The sequence below is a fragment of the Bubalus kerabau genome, chromosome 7 (genome assembly GCF_029407905.1).
Source record: "Bubalus kerabau isolate K-KA32 ecotype Philippines breed swamp buffalo chromosome 7, PCC_UOA_SB_1v2, whole genome shotgun sequence".
Taxonomy (NCBI): Eukaryota; Metazoa; Chordata; class Mammalia; order Artiodactyla; family Bovidae; genus Bubalus; species Bubalus kerabau.
In genome coordinates this window covers 61,578,795-61,593,983 of record NC_073630.1, presented here as the reverse complement: position 1 = coordinate 61,593,983, position 15,189 = coordinate 61,578,795, and the positions used below count along the sequence as shown (strand labels likewise).

Here is a 15,189-nt window from a genome sequence, read left to right as displayed (position 1 = left end):
TTATAGCTGGTAGAACAATTCATAATAAAGGCTATAGGCTTGTCATCATGGTTTATGACACGGGCAACGGTAGAGAGTCCCGGTGTCAACCAACTGTGTAGGCACCAGGGGTGGCACGTGTGCCTCCCTTGGAAACATCTGGAAAGATCTAGAAAGACTCCAGGTATAAAAACCCTTCCTTTCACCTCAGGCTTGAAAGACACACCCACCACAGAGGGTGTCAAAGAACTCCTGTGGAATAGAAGTGGTTATGATGATAAAGACCAGAAATGGTTCTGCTGTCGAGAAGTGAACTTGCCTACACGTCCCCTCTCTAATCTACCGCCCGCTCTAGCTTGTCATGAGCAAGGGCCTCAGGTGGCGACCAGATGACACCAGGCAGCGGCCTTTGGACGGCTGAAGGCACGGGTTCTCCTCGTCCTGAGGGAGTGGGACACTGGGTTGTGAGTTACATTCAACACACGCATCCTACCACGAAAAACTGCTCTCAGCTGCCGTACATTTGATGGAATTCCAGGCTGAAAGTCTGAAGAATTTAAAACCCCAGAATGTCTGGGGCCCCTGAAAGTCCTGACGTGCTGGGCAACTTCAGCAAGGAATCTGATTCCCAAGGGGTGGAGGCTCGAAGGGACACAGGCTGCTCACATCACATGGCAGCACAACATAAATACGTGACTCTACAGTGTGGCTACGAGACACCACAGTGAAATAATAAATACTTCAACATCTACAGCTGTCAGTCACACGCTGGCCATACCCGGGTACAGTCTAAAAGCTGGTGATTTTCCCATAAAAACATGTATCTACAGTGAATGTGACCAATACTTAAGGGCTAAGCAAAAACATATGAAAACTATTCTTCAAAGACAAACTTCATTAAATATTAAGCATAGTGACCAAATTTAAGATGTCAAATTTAAATAAATCACTTGATTTTTCCCAGGGGTAATTTGGGGTTTCCGCAACAAGAATGGTCAAGGGCCAACTGCACCCCGCCGGTGATGCTGAGGGTGTAAGTCATGCAGACCCTCTTGGAAGAACAATGGACACATCTTTGCCAGAGGAAGCATACCTCCAGCCTCTTCATTCTCTGAAATACCAGAGAACAAATGCCCTTTACAGACATAGTGATGCTGAAAAAGAAAGCAACAAAGAAACATAAAGGTGCATTTATTCGAGTCCATGCCATCTAATCTACTGAGTACAGTAATCAAGACTGGAAAAGGGAAGAATTAAATTTAAACAACAACAAAAACACTGGGACGTTCGTCCCCTGCATTGTGAGTCAGTTCAGAAGAATGTGTGTGCTGGCAAGCCAGTCTCCTCCCTGAGAAGCACGCTTCGTTCTCCTCCAGCATTTTCATCTCTCTCAGTTAAGGCCTGGACAGTGTCAGGGTGGTGGCCACACCTGTTCTGGAGCTGTGGGCTGGCAGGAGCTGGGCCCCAGGCCATCAGTCACCCGAGGGCTTGGGCAGTGTGGGGTCAGACTCCTGGCTGCCCAGCTCTGCCGTCTGCCTCCGGAGCTGCTCCACCGTCTGCAGCAGGGCTGATCTCTCCAGCTCCAAGGCCAGGGTCGCCTGCTTCAGCTTGCTCTCACTAGACAGGAGCTTCTCAACAGTGGCTTCCAGGCTCTGGATCCTCCCATTGGCGACCTGGAGAATAAAAGAAGACATGTGAATGTAATTGCCTGGGAGACAGTGGGAGATCCATTGTGTGCTCCGCTGTCCAGCCTTGGGGGAACTTTGGAGCCTAATTCTGGCAGAGACACACCTTTCCGCACTTATTATCACTTCTGGCCACAAAAGACTCTATTTCCCAGGCTCCCTCAAGGGTGGGCTGGGCCATCCGGAGACCCTCCAACGTCTTTTTCCTCTGTGTGGCTACTCTGGAAGCCACACGTGGAGACAGTGGCTTCCCCGTGCGGAGGAAGCCTGGTCTCCGAGTTGCCTACTGGAGGCGGCTGGGAAATGGTCCAAGACCGCTTCGTGGAGATGAGGTGGCGAGTACAGTGCTGAGCCCTGGGATCCAGAGCGCTGTTACTGCAGCGCAGTCTGCCTGCTCTGACAAACACATGCAGCTACAGGTGCACACTGGTTTTAGACAGACCATCCAAGTGGTTTCTATGCCCACACAAGAACAGCTCTCTAACCTGAACCTTTCGTTTTCCCTCCAGGACCAAGAACCGGCATTTCCCCCAGAACGTGTGGAGCGCCCAGGGGACCGAGCTCTGCTAAGAGGGTCACATGTGTGGCCTCACTGACCAGACACCAGTAGCGTCCCCACTCCCCCCAGTCTGTATCCTCAACACTCAGTCAGTGTCTGGCAGCCCTTCCAGGCGCTTCTCTCTAGCAACGGACTCTCCTCCTCTTTTGAGTCCTCTCGGACAGGCTTCCCAGGCAACCACAGAATTGGCTCCAGCTGTCCGCTGCATCCCCCCATATTCAGGCCCAGAGTCTGCAAGGCACTGCTCTGGCTCACTCATCCGCCCAGCCCTCTTCGTGTCCCCATGGACTAAATGGTGTTTTTTTTTTTTCCCTCATTTTCAAAACAAGGGAAAGTTTTTTGAGCAAGGTAACACCTGTGCCAGACAGACAATTTATGACTCAAAGCTGAGCTCCAGCTGTGACACTGGAACACTCAAAACAGAAAGAAAAAAGGCCTGAGACCCTAAGTCTGCCGGTTACCAGGCAGCGGGTAGTCACACTCAGGGGCTAAGTCCGAGCAGCCCTCTCAGACCCTCATACTCCTGCCCACGGTCAAGGCCTACAGCCGGTCCCACCTTATCTCTTCCAGGGACCACTCCTGCAGAGGCCATGGCATTCCCAGGGGTACCTGCCAGCTTAGCAGTGAGCTGGTATGCATGGTCGTTTACTGTTTGGCATGAACGTCAGGTCTCCTCCTCTCTCTCACCCTGCATGTGGGTCTGACCTCCCACAGGCACCCAGCTCACCGACACTCAGTGACTCAATGATTATTATGAAAAACGCACACCCCTTATCATATGGCAGTATCAGGCGGGTCTATGCAATTGTCTCATGCGTGCTGCTGGACAAAAGAGGTTAGACAGTTTAGTCTCCAGCTGCCAGAGGACAATCTTCAGTGTTCAACAAGAAAATAAATGGGGTTTTGGTATGTCCAACTATATGAATGGAACGGAGTCAAAACACAGGTCAATTTTGATAGTTTGGGAAAAAAACCACAGATTTATGTTGGAAAATTAAGTAATGCACTGAACACCTATCCCTGGGCTCCGAAAACTGTTTTAAAAATTAAAAAGAAAAAAAGGAAGAGAGTCTCATAGAACTTCTGTGGTCTGGCTGAAAGACTGTAATTCCATGTGACTCAGAGGGTAAAGGGAAGACCACACTCAGGCCCCCACAAACTGACTTGCCATAATCCCCAGCGCAACTCTTTGAACATCTGTTGTTACCAATTACCACCTGATGCCTTTCTGGAGGGCTGTACAAGTTGGAGCAGCTTTTCACAACTCCTCTCCTCACAAGGAGTGAAGTTCACAGTATCACAGAAGCAGCACCAAATTACCTCCCCTTTTCACTACAATCCCACGTGGGTATCAGCCTAGTAAAATCAACCTTCTCTTGGAGTGCTATTTTAACAAGACAAATGTTTCTAACGGAGATCTGAGCTTTCCATCCTGCTGTATTTCAGGGATCGGCTGTTTGTCTGGAGGGATTTAAAATTCCCACCTACACTGCAGGTCCTTACGTGCAAGACAAGGTTCTTTGTCCCCTGGCGCCTCCCCTTCAGGTTACAGCTGAGATCCCCCTGGAGAAATCACACCCAGACTTGGTCATTTTCACAGTTAGGATATCTCTATCTTAGGGGAACACAAAGCCGACTTTGAGAATGTGACTGGGAGTCAGGACTGGGTAGGCTAAGCCTTTTCTTTGTTCCTCTACAGTAACTATCTACTAGGTTATACTGGCATAAAATCCCTGCTGGGAAGAGTACATTTTATACAAGGGTTGATTGATTAAGCTCCCAAATGCTGGCCTTTCTCCCATCACTGCCAAGTTTGCATCTGCAAAGCAGCAGCTTTTTAGGCAGAAAAATAAGAGGCTTAGATCAGGACGGAAAGCTTATTCTAAGGACAGCCTAGAACACCACAGAATATATATTTTGAAAATAATATAAATTTTTCTCCACAGTAGCTCAAAAGTAATTTTTAAATCCCACCTCCACCAACAGACACATTTCCATAACAATGATAGCTGTACCACCGATCAGATCATGACACTTAAAAAGCAGATGGTACGGTTACTTTACTCCATCTGATCAGTGGAGGAGTCGTGCGGAGCAGTAAGGTAATTTTCTGTCCTTGTCACATAAATGAGGAAATCAGAGCAGATGGGTGACAGTGGGTGACACTGGATCTGGCAAGATCTGGGTCTCTGGTCTGCACCTCCACGCTCACTCCCTCTTGCCCTCCAGCACACGTGACCTGGGTATGTCCCCACCCACATTTATGCAGGCCAAGATGGAAACTTCCAGAGGGGAGAATTGTGCCCTTCGTGAACCTAACTTTTGTATTTGCACCAAGGACTCACAGTTATGATCACAGCTCTGGTTTATTCTGTTATTCCTCACTTGATGTCACTTTGAGGACCTAGCTGGTTTTGCTCCTGAAAGCTCCTGCCTTTGATTCTCCCATCATTATTCAAAGCACAATGGCTGGCGTTTGGTTAATAGCACCAGAGCGCCGTGGACCCAAGCTCAGTTCTTGGCACACCTCCTGAAAGGGTAAGTGTAGAAACAGTCTCTCAGAAAGTTTCAGGACAGTCCGACCTTAGCAAAGGATAACCTGTCTGCTCCCTGACAAACAGGAACAGCTCTCCTGGGCCACCTTTGATCCCAACTACAAACAGAGCAGAAAGGGCCTCCAGCGGCGGGAAGCTCAGCCTGCGGGCGTCTGGTGAGTTAATGAACCACCACATGCTCGAGGCTCAGGTGGCGGCCTTGTAAACATGCCCTACCTGCAGCTGTTCAAGGAGGTCAAGGTTCTGTTTGCGTAAGCTGCTGTTGGTCTTCTCTAGTTTGTCCATTCTTTGGTTGTCACTGAGAGGAGAAGAATCGATAAGCTCTTCCTGAAGCACGTGGTACTCAACTTCATAAGCTTGTAACTGTTTCGAGATGTCCGTCTCAAACACCTGTTTCACAGAAAAGTTATCAGGCATTGGAAATGAGAAAAATCACACACACACACTCACACTCTCTCACACACATGTGACCATGTCAGTGGGTATCCACTGAGCACCTACTCTGCACCTAATGCTATTTAGTGATAAACACAGAAAACTCTCTGAATGGAGAAGAGAATAATTTTACTTGGGAAGAGAGAATTTAAGGAGCATTTGGAAATAAACTGAGAGAAACAATAAGTATAGGGCTTCCGTGGTGGCTCAGTGGTAAAACAATCCATCTGCCAGTGCAGGAGACTTGGGTTTGATCTGTCAGTCAGAAAGATCCCCTGGAGAAGGAAATGGCAACCCAGTTCAATATTCTTGCCTGAAAAATTCCATGGACAGAGGAGCCTGGTAGGCTACAGTCCACGGGGCCACGAAGAGGAAGACTTAGTGACTCAACAACAATTGTCAGTGTAGGTCTCTGATGCCATTTTTCAAAGGCAAAACCTTATTTTTTTAAAAGCTTAAAAGAGTTTCTTTTTAATTCTTATCTCAGTACTCAGATCTTTTTTCTCTGAAAATTCTATTAGATACATCAACTATGGGTCAACGACAGAATAAAACAAAAGAATCACAGCCCTACTTGCCCAGTCACCAGGTCAAAGATTAATTATAGTTCAGCTGGGTTTTCAGAGTTACAAGAACAGCTAAGTAATGGAACTGTTTACTGAAAAAGCCTTTTCTGCACATAAGAGATGAAGAAATGAGCCAAAACCCAAATGTCACCCACATAGATGAGTGAATATGAAACAATGCCTGACTTGCCTTTCTTCTCATAATAGTAACAGTCATGAAAAAAACCACTCGTGTGAAAAACAACCCCAAAGTGCACAAGTGAGTGAGCTGTTCATGTTTGTACTTTCTCTTGGTGAGTGAGCTGGACCGAGGCAGGGCCGAAGAGGGAAGGGGTCCGAAGGCAGAGGCTGCTGCTGCCCCAGGCGTGAAACCCCAGCATACATCTGAGAATCCAGTCACCACGTAAGAAAAGCCAGCACGATCAGAACACACGTTTAGAGAATAAAATTAGTATTTTCAAGAGCAGAAACTGCCTCTTCACAGCATTTCCTTAAGAAAGAAACTCCAACACAGTTAAAATCAATGAAAAACTCATTTCTCTGGATGGCATCCTCTTAGCATTTAAACATGAATAAGCCCTATCTTTCCTGAAATCAGTTTTAAAAATCCATGTTTACTTTTTCACCATTCCCAGAAATTTTCTCTTCCTTGAGATAAACTTTTCCGCTTCCTGGCTTTCAATTTAATTCAGTGGCTAATACTAATCAGGCACAAAAGTCACTCCAGGACAAAAAAACCAGAACACATTCCATTTGTGATGTGTGTGTGCATGCGTGTAGCTGACTGGATTGACCTGATTCTCTCCTGTCCATCAGAGTGACCCTGAGCTCAGCAGGGATTATCATCTCTGTTCCACAGTCAAGAAAACTGACCCAGGAGCTTTCAGACAGCCCTCTAATGGGAGCTTGGCTGGCAACTCCCTGAATGACCATGAACAAGTTACCTGACCTTTCCCGGCCTCAGTTCCTGGCCTCCCCCATGGGCTGATAACCCCTACCTCCCAGCATCTGTGGGAATCGTGAGACACACACCTGGCAAGCTGAGCTAAGGGATCTGCTTCCCACACTTGCAATGAAACCCCTCACATCCATGCTTGTGCTGCAACGAATGGCAGAGGCTGCCACACCATGGAGCCTCTGACTAGCTCAGCACAAAGGCCACACACACACAAACCAAGACATTCGTGTGTAATCACAAATACAGTCCGGGATAAATGCCACGCGCACACATATGTCTCTTTTTTCACCCAGGTTTCTGAGTGAGGTCCTAACCTGGAACACCCGGGGATGAAACCTTGGGCCTTTGATGCAGAGGGGCTGAGGTCAGGGGCTCTCGGCTGTGCACAGGGCGGGGTGCTCTCGCAGGCCCCCATTAATCCCGAGGAACCATCCCTGGTCACAGGCATCTCTGCTTAATTGCATCACCACCTCCTGGTGCCAAAACACACACAGCCTTGCAGTCATGCCCAGAAATCTATCCCCGACTGCGGCAGCACGCAGCTGGCAGTGACAGCGCCCTGGTCCTCCAAGGATGTTTTTTCACATTGCTGTATTCTTCAAAACCGCAATTATAAATGGCTTCGTGGTATTCTATCAAGTTGATGCATCAATAATCATGTTAATCCAGTCATCGAATGTTGGCTATCTAGTTACTTGCAAGTTTCTGTTATAAACGACAACTCTAAACATCTTCGTATGTACTGCTTTTCCCATATTTTGGCTTATTTCCTAAGCATGCATTCCAAGAAATGGGATTACTGAATCAAAGGATACGAATATTTTACTGGCTCATGATACACACTGCCAAATTGCTTCCCGAATAGGAATAATCAACACACAATGCCACTAGCAACATTAAGAATGTGCCAGACACAGTACACCCTTGGCATTGGGTACTGGCCTTAAAATGTTTCATTCTGTTAATCTAGGAAGGTAAAGAATTATACATTATTTACATTTAAATTATGCACAAAGCTACATACTTCCCCAGCTATTATTAGTCTGCTCTATGAGTCTCCTTTAGTGAATTCCTTTGCATTCTTGGCTCATCTGCTATTGGAGACTCAGTGTCTTTTTCTCTCTGCTGTCTGTGGACACTACAATGAAGCCATCAACCTTGATGGCAACAGAACTAGTCACATACTTTGCACCCTCCCCACCCCCACACCCTTCCCCCCAGCCAGGGTGGTGGGGGGCAGTCTCAATGGTGGAGCATCTGCCCAGGTATCAAAATAAAGGGGTTCAATGTCTGCGGGGAATTTAAAAATAGTAATAAACCCAACTGAAAGTTGGTCTGCTTTTTATTATCACCACAATGCAAGCAATTCTCAACAATGCCAGAGGTAAAGGACGCCTCCCCACCATATCCCTACCCTCTTGGTATGGCAGCGATTGGCCTTTTAACAAACTCGCAACAGCACAACCTGCCCGAGCCGCGAGGACTCCTCCCAAGGCAGAAGGGGCAGCCTCACCACTGTGATTCTGAAGAGCATCTTCTGAACAAGGGAGCTTTGGCGAGATGCCGATTTCTCTCCTACCAGCTCATGCAGAACCGAGACCTGTCTGGCGTGTTTACGATGGAGTCACCCACTGCAGCCTTTCCAAGGTGTGTGTGGCTCCCCCGGGGAACTTGCTGAAAGGCAGATTCTGACTCAGCAGGTCTGGGGGGCGGGCCTGGATTCTGCGTAAGTTCTATGTGGTAGGACAATGGTACTGGTCAGAAGCCCCCTTGAGGCAGGGCCTGCAGGATGCTGAATGTGGGCTATGGGCTCCATCCTCCCAACCCCCACCCCTGCAATCTTCCTTGCACTGACCTGAGGCTGCAGGGCACGTGCTGTGATGAGACAGCCCTGACCTCCCTTCCCTTCCTTTCTGTTTATTCCCAGGGCTTCCCCCTTCCTGAGAGAGGGTTGTTAAGGCTTACATTCAACTGACAACTAAGTCACGCTGAGCAGCTGCCCCAGAGCCCCTTGCCGCCGTGCCCTGGACCCTGTCAGCTCTGGGCCGGCCTCTTGGCGGCGGCTCTGAGCCCGTCTGTGTTCAGCGGGAGCTGCAGGGCCCCGTCCTTGGTGACTCTGCCCACCCTGGATGCAGACTGTGTCCTAGAGGCTCAAGTTGAGGTTTCCACAGAGAAGGCATTTAGTGAAACGCAGCTTGTCTATCACAGGGGTGCACCCGGTTCCATCCCTTCACACACAGGACAATTAACTCAGCCACGTGCAAGGAACACAGTATCATTTCCACCCTGCAGGCTCTCCAAAGGTGTACCTCTAAGCTGAAATTGAGACTAGAGCACCCTCTGCAGGAAGGGGAGGGGCAGCGAGAAAACAGAAAGCTTGACAGCCCACAGAGGTCAAGCTCCAGATGGACCATGTGGGAGGGGAGAAGGGCCAGAGAGGCCTGGCACCGTGAATCTGGTTTCCCAGCGAGACCTGTGACAGGCTGAAAACCTGGACCTCAGCAGCAGATGCTGTGTCCCTACATGCCACATCCAATCCCCCACCTCCCCCCAAGAAAGCTGAAGCCGTGCCTAGAACGTCTCTCACCCTGTGCCTTTGCACGTGCTGTAACTGCGGGACAGTTGACTGCAGCTCGTGCACCAGGGCTGTCCCACTGCATGCTTTGCAAACAAAGCTTTATTGCAGCACAGTCATTTCACTCCACACACACACTGGCTCTGGCCACGTTCAGGCTCCAGAGGCTGACCTCATGTGACCTTATGGCCCACAAAGCCTGAAACACTTTCGCCCTGGCCCTGTGCAGAAAAGGCCTGCTGCTGCTGCTGCTGCTACTAAGTCGCTTCAGTCGTGTCTGACTCTGTGCGACCCCACAGACGGCAGCCCACCAGGCTCCTCTGTCCATGGGATTTTCCAGGCAACAGTACTAGAGTGGAGTGCCATTGCCTTCTCCTAGAAAAGGCCTGGCTGAACCCAATTCCCTCAGCTCCCTGCCAGCCCCGCTCACTGCTCACTCCCTGCACAGCCTGCTCCTGCAGCCCTGCACATGCACTCCTGGAGCTCCCACCACACTTGCAATCACTGTGTTACACACTCCTTTTCTGCATAGGCTGGGCCCTGGTGTCCCAGAGTCTATTATACTCTCGGCTCTGCCACCCTATACAGGGTGCTGGGCATTTACTCCCTCTGTGCCCAGTGTCCCGGCAATAAAAATGAAAATTATGAAGCTATACACCATGTCCCAGAGTTGTTAGGGAGCCGATGGAATAAAAGATTACCACATTCAAAACATGTACCTAAAACAACTCAGGTACACACACACACACACACACACACACACACACAATTGTCCTCTCTCCACGCTGTGACCATTTCTATTCTTCCAACATTTAAAGAACATCCTCATATCCTAGTGAGTTTCCTTTAGAGAAGAGGGGAGGAAAACGGGATTTTTTTTTCCCCTGGGGCTCAATATCCAGAAGGTAATAACATCAGCGAAGCTGCCCGCCTTTGAGCCCAGGCAGCAGGTCAAGGCGGTCACTGGCACAGACTTGGGTCTAGGAAACCAAGGCTCTCACGTTCGCCCCAGCAGCCAAAACACAGAAGGATGTGCAATGAATGCTCTGAAAGAGAGTAAATGCTCGGCAAGGTCAGAAAGGAAAGCATCACAGGGTGGAGGATTCTGTCTTAATGGACAATACAGGAAAACTCATTAAATGATACCTGGAGGCACTTGGTGGAGCTGAGTAGTTGCTAAAGCATTTGCCAAGAGAGAGCCTCAGTCTGAAACAACACCTTTCCACTTCTTGGCCGTGTGACTGTGGGCCAGCTAATTAACCACTCTGAACCCTAGGTTTCTCATGAGTTAAAATCAGATGTCTTCTCAGGAGGTCATGACTGAATAAGATCAGGTGTGTATATGCAGAGTTGCTCAGAACCTGGCAAAAAGTAGGGCGTCGATAAGTCAGAGCGATTCACACTGAGAGGAAGGCGCCAGGGAAGTAAAAGCCTCTCTTGAGAAGAAAGTGCAGAGTTGAAAAGCACTGCTCCTTCACAAGTAAATGAAATGTGCAGAGACCCAAAGCGGCACCGGGGCAAAACCCTCTCTCTCTCTCAGGCCAGACATGCCTCCTCCTCTGGGCTCAGCACCGGAGGAGGATCAGCAAATGGAACCACAGACTGCTGCATGTGTGCATGCAGCCCACCACTCTCAGGTAAGCAGGAATTCTCAGATTTTTTAAAAACATATCTTTATTTCACTATTTGTTTTAACATAATTGCTGTAAGTGTTGGGCTTATGAGAGGCCCGGCCACTGAGTCTGTGGTGGCCCACTGCTGAGATCCCTTCCGCAGCACTCAGCCATCTGGCCTCGGGACACTTTCAAGGGTGACCTCACCTTCTGCAAGGCAGCTCAGCCCTGCATGGTCAGCAATCATTACTGGAAGAGTCTTCCTGACACAGAGTCACAATCTGCTCCCACTCCTACCCCAGACCATTTAACAACTGGTCAAGCTGCAGTTCCCAAGTCACCTCACTCTCAACCTCTTAACATTTCAGAGAGTGATACATGCATACATGCAATTCTACTGCACACAGAAACCAGAGGTATGGGACCACAGATGTGGAACTGAATACTATTCACAAACACACACACCATGAAACAAACTTATAGAATATACACTCTTTATCACAACTTCATAGCAAGATATTTTAGAAGATTCCAATTAATGCCATTCAGCACAAAAATCAAAGCACTCATTTTACAAAAGCCTACAAGGAATAAAAAGCTATGAATTTTGGAAGAACAAACGATGAGGGGTGAAGCCTCTTAACTGTAAGAAATTACAGTTACAATTCTTACAAACTGTAAGAAACTGTGCTGGGTGTCACACTCACAGCACATGTACACTCAGACACACACTTAGTCATGGAACAAGGCCTTGAGCTGTGCCTCCTTCAAGCTACTCAGGACTTGGTAGGTCCTGAGTGGTGGGAAATGGACGGAGAGGGGGAGGGAGAGAAAGAGAAAGAAAAGGAAGGAAGGAAGAAATTCAGTTTCTGCACATCCAGGATTACAGAGCTTCTGGAAGGTCCAGACTGAACCATACCTGACTGATAGTCTTCTCCATCTGCACCAAGCCCAGGTTGGGTAGTGTGCTTTTTATAAAGTCAACTATGGTTTCTAGGTTTTCATGCTGCAGAATCAAGGGCTTATGGCTTCCCAGCAGACTTAAAGCCACTTTAAATATGACCTCTGATCCCTGAAGAAAGATCATATCTGGGAAAACACAGAAAAGCCAGAAGTTAATACGGACCCAGTTGCTGATAAAATGATACACTGTCCCCTTTCACACACACTGAAAAGCGGGACAGTGGGAAACACAACCCTAAATTATAAGATCCTGACATTTCAGACAGGGTTATCAAGATAATACTAAGAAAACAATGTATGCAAACATACTGCTAAAATTTTGTCACAGGTTCAGATCTTTTTTTCACTCCAAAAATATACTAAATTCAAACACACTTCAAAAGTTGAACTGTGAAAAAAAACCTTTTAGTCTGTTTTTCCAGAAATTCTCTGGATTTCAAAGGAGTTATTACTAAAACACATGTTTTCATAGGTAAAACAAAGATTTGTATACTCTACCCTAATTTCTGATGCTGCAAGTGAAAAAAATGCCCATTTTCCTCTGCTTTGAAATAAGGAGTTTAGAGACGTAAAGATCTCTAAAAACTGTAAAAAGCCTACACCATTGCAAAAGTACATTATTAAATACAAGTATACTGCTTGTTTAACTTATATGCAGAGTACATCATGAGAAATGCCGGGCTAGATGAAGCACAAGCGGGAATCAAGATTGCCGGGAGAAATACCAATAACCTCAGATATGCAGATGACATCACCCTTATGGCAGAAAGCGAAGAACTAAAGAGCCTCTTGATGAAAGTGAAAGAAGAGAGTGAAAAAGTTGGCTTAAAACTCAACATTCAGAAAACTAAGATCATGGTATCTGGTCCCATCACTTCATGGCAAATAGATGGGGAAACAATGGAAACAGTGAGAGATTTTTATTTTGGGGGGCTCCAAGCTGGTTTTAGGAAAGACAGAGGAACCAGAGATCAGATTGCCAACATCCGCTGGATCATCGAAAAAGCAAGAGAGTTCCAGAAAAACATCTATTTCTGCTTTATTAACTATGCCAAAGCCTTTGACTGTGTGGATCACAATAAACTGTGTAAAATTCTGAAAGAGATGGGACTACTAGACCACCTGACCTGCCTCCTGAGAAATCTGTATGCAGGTCAAGAAGCAACAATTAGAACTGGACATGGAACAACAGACTGGTTCCAAATAGGAAAAGGAGTACGTCAAGGCTGTATATTGTCACCCTGCTTATTTAACTTATATGCACAGTACATCATGAGAAACGCTGGGCTGGAGGAAGCACAAGCTGGAATCAAGATTGCTGGGAGAAATATCAATAACCTCAGATATGCAGATGACACCACCCTTATAGCAGAAAGTGAAGAAGAACTAAAGAGCCTCTTGATGAAAATTAAAGAGGAGAGTGAAAAAGTTGGCTTAAAGCTCAACATTCAGAAAACTAAGATCATGGCATCTGGTCCCAACACTTTATGGCAAATAGATAGGGAAACAGTGGAAAAACAGTGGCTGACTTTATTTTTCTGGGCTCCAAAATCACTGCAGATGGTGACTGTAGCCATGAAATTAAAAGACACTTACTCCTTAGAAGGAAAGTTATGACCAACCTAGACAGCATATTAAAAAGCAAAGACATTACTTTGCCAACAAAGGTCCGTCTAGTCAAAGCTATGGTTTTTCCAGTAGTCATGTATGGATGTGAGAGCTGGACTATAAAGAAAGCTGAGCGCTGAAGAATTGATGCTTTTGAACTGTGGTGTTGGAGAAGACATTTGAGAGTCCCTTGGACTGCAAGGAGATCCAGCCAGTCCATCCTAAAGGAAATCAGTCCTGAATATTCATTGGAAGGACTGATGTTGAAGCTGAAGCTCCAATACTCTGGCCACCTGATGTGAAGAACTGACTCCTTGGAAAAGACCCTGATGCTAGGAAAGACTGAAGGCGGGAAGAGAAGGGGACGACACAGGATGAGATGGTTGGATGGCATCACTGATGCAATGGACATGAGTCTTGGTAAGCTCCGGGAGTTGGTGATGGACAGGGAGGCCTGGCGTGCTGCAGTCCATGGGGTTGCAAAGAGTCAGACACTACTGAGCAAATGAACTGAATGAAATAAAAAATTTTTTTTCACTCTGAAGAATTCAAACAACTTTATTAGAGTTATTTTCTAGTTCTTGCCATTTTTTGCCTTAGAATGGCTGGCAAATGCTAACGATTCCCACATGGACTATGCACAGAGGGGAGGCAAGAGGCTGCTCAGTCAGCCCACCCTCGCTTTCCCTTCCCCAGAGGTGAAGCCATTCAAAAAAGAGACTCCAATGCCCTGGGGCTCAAGTATAGAACTAGTAATTCACTGTTGGGTGACTAAGTTTGGGAAAGTGACCTAACTACTGGAATAATAATGTAAGAAAAAATAGAATTTTATTTTATTTTATTTTATTTTATTTTATTTATTTATTTATTTTTTAGAAATAGAATTTTAAAAGACAGGGGCATAAATCTATAAGTTAGAGGCAAAAAAATTTTTCTTTTTTTTTAGGGTGGGGGGAGCTGCAGGTGAATGGAAGAGACAAGGCAGCTATAAATGCCATCAAGTGAAGGAGGACAGAAGCAGGGGAGAGAGTATGCCCCAAGCAAAGGTGGCTGCAGAGCCTGACCTTGAAGAACCCATAGAAACTCCCCAGATAAGAAATCAGGGAGTAATACTCTGAGCAGAAGGAAAAGCAGGTGGAAATGCAGACGGGGGTGAAAGCACACAGGAGCCTGGAGGAGCAGGTAAGGTGCGAATACCTTATTCTCCCTCCAGAAAGTTCAAAAATTAAGTAACTTTTAATTAATAGTACAGAAAATGTTACCTATAAACCCACTGCCCCAATTCAGCTATTGTCATTTCTGCCCATCTCCCAATTCTTAAACACTTACAGACTGGAATTTAAAAACACAATAATCTCCTTGGAAAAGTGAGTTGATTTTCTGCATTTGAACATCCCTGCACGAGGAAGTGAGCTGTGAAGGCTTCCAGCAGTGTGGGAGGAGCCCCACTCACGACCTCATGGCCAACCCTCCTTTTTTGAGCCACCAACAAAACAGGCAAAGGGGTTTAGCTGGCAGAAGAGGGAACCTAAAATTCAGCTGACTCCACCACTTTGCAAACTGCTTGCTGAGAACACTGCAAGTAACTACTTTGCCTTGAAGACACTTCAGCAGCCCTATTATCATGTTAACCTGTATGGGCACTCTATTTGAAACTCCCCATGAAACAGAAGTTCAATTTTCCTGTGGGGGA

At 46.9% G+C, this 15,189-nt stretch overlaps 1 protein-coding gene across 9 annotated transcripts in view; it reads right to left on the bottom strand.

The window, feature by feature from the left end:
• Positions 1-1,153: 1,153 nt before the first annotated feature.
• The window catches only part of TBC1D1 (TBC1 domain family member 1), a 224,923-nt gene continuing 210,887 nt past the window's right edge, over positions 1,154-15,189 (bottom strand). For 8 of the 9 annotated variants that reach the window (XM_055588252.1, XM_055588253.1, XM_055588254.1 and 5 more), the window contains 3 exons: positions 11,845-12,014; positions 4,995-5,168; positions 1,154-1,652 (listed from right to left, as the gene is read on the bottom strand). In XM_055588252.1, the coding sequence (XP_055444227.1) occupies positions 1,452-1,652; positions 4,995-5,168; positions 11,845-12,014 (545 nt within the window). In that variant the 3' untranslated portion in view covers positions 1,154-1,451. Of the gene's footprint in view, positions 1,653-4,994; positions 5,169-11,844; positions 12,015-15,189 lie in introns of those variants that run through there. The other variant, XM_055588260.1, reaches the window with a different exon arrangement.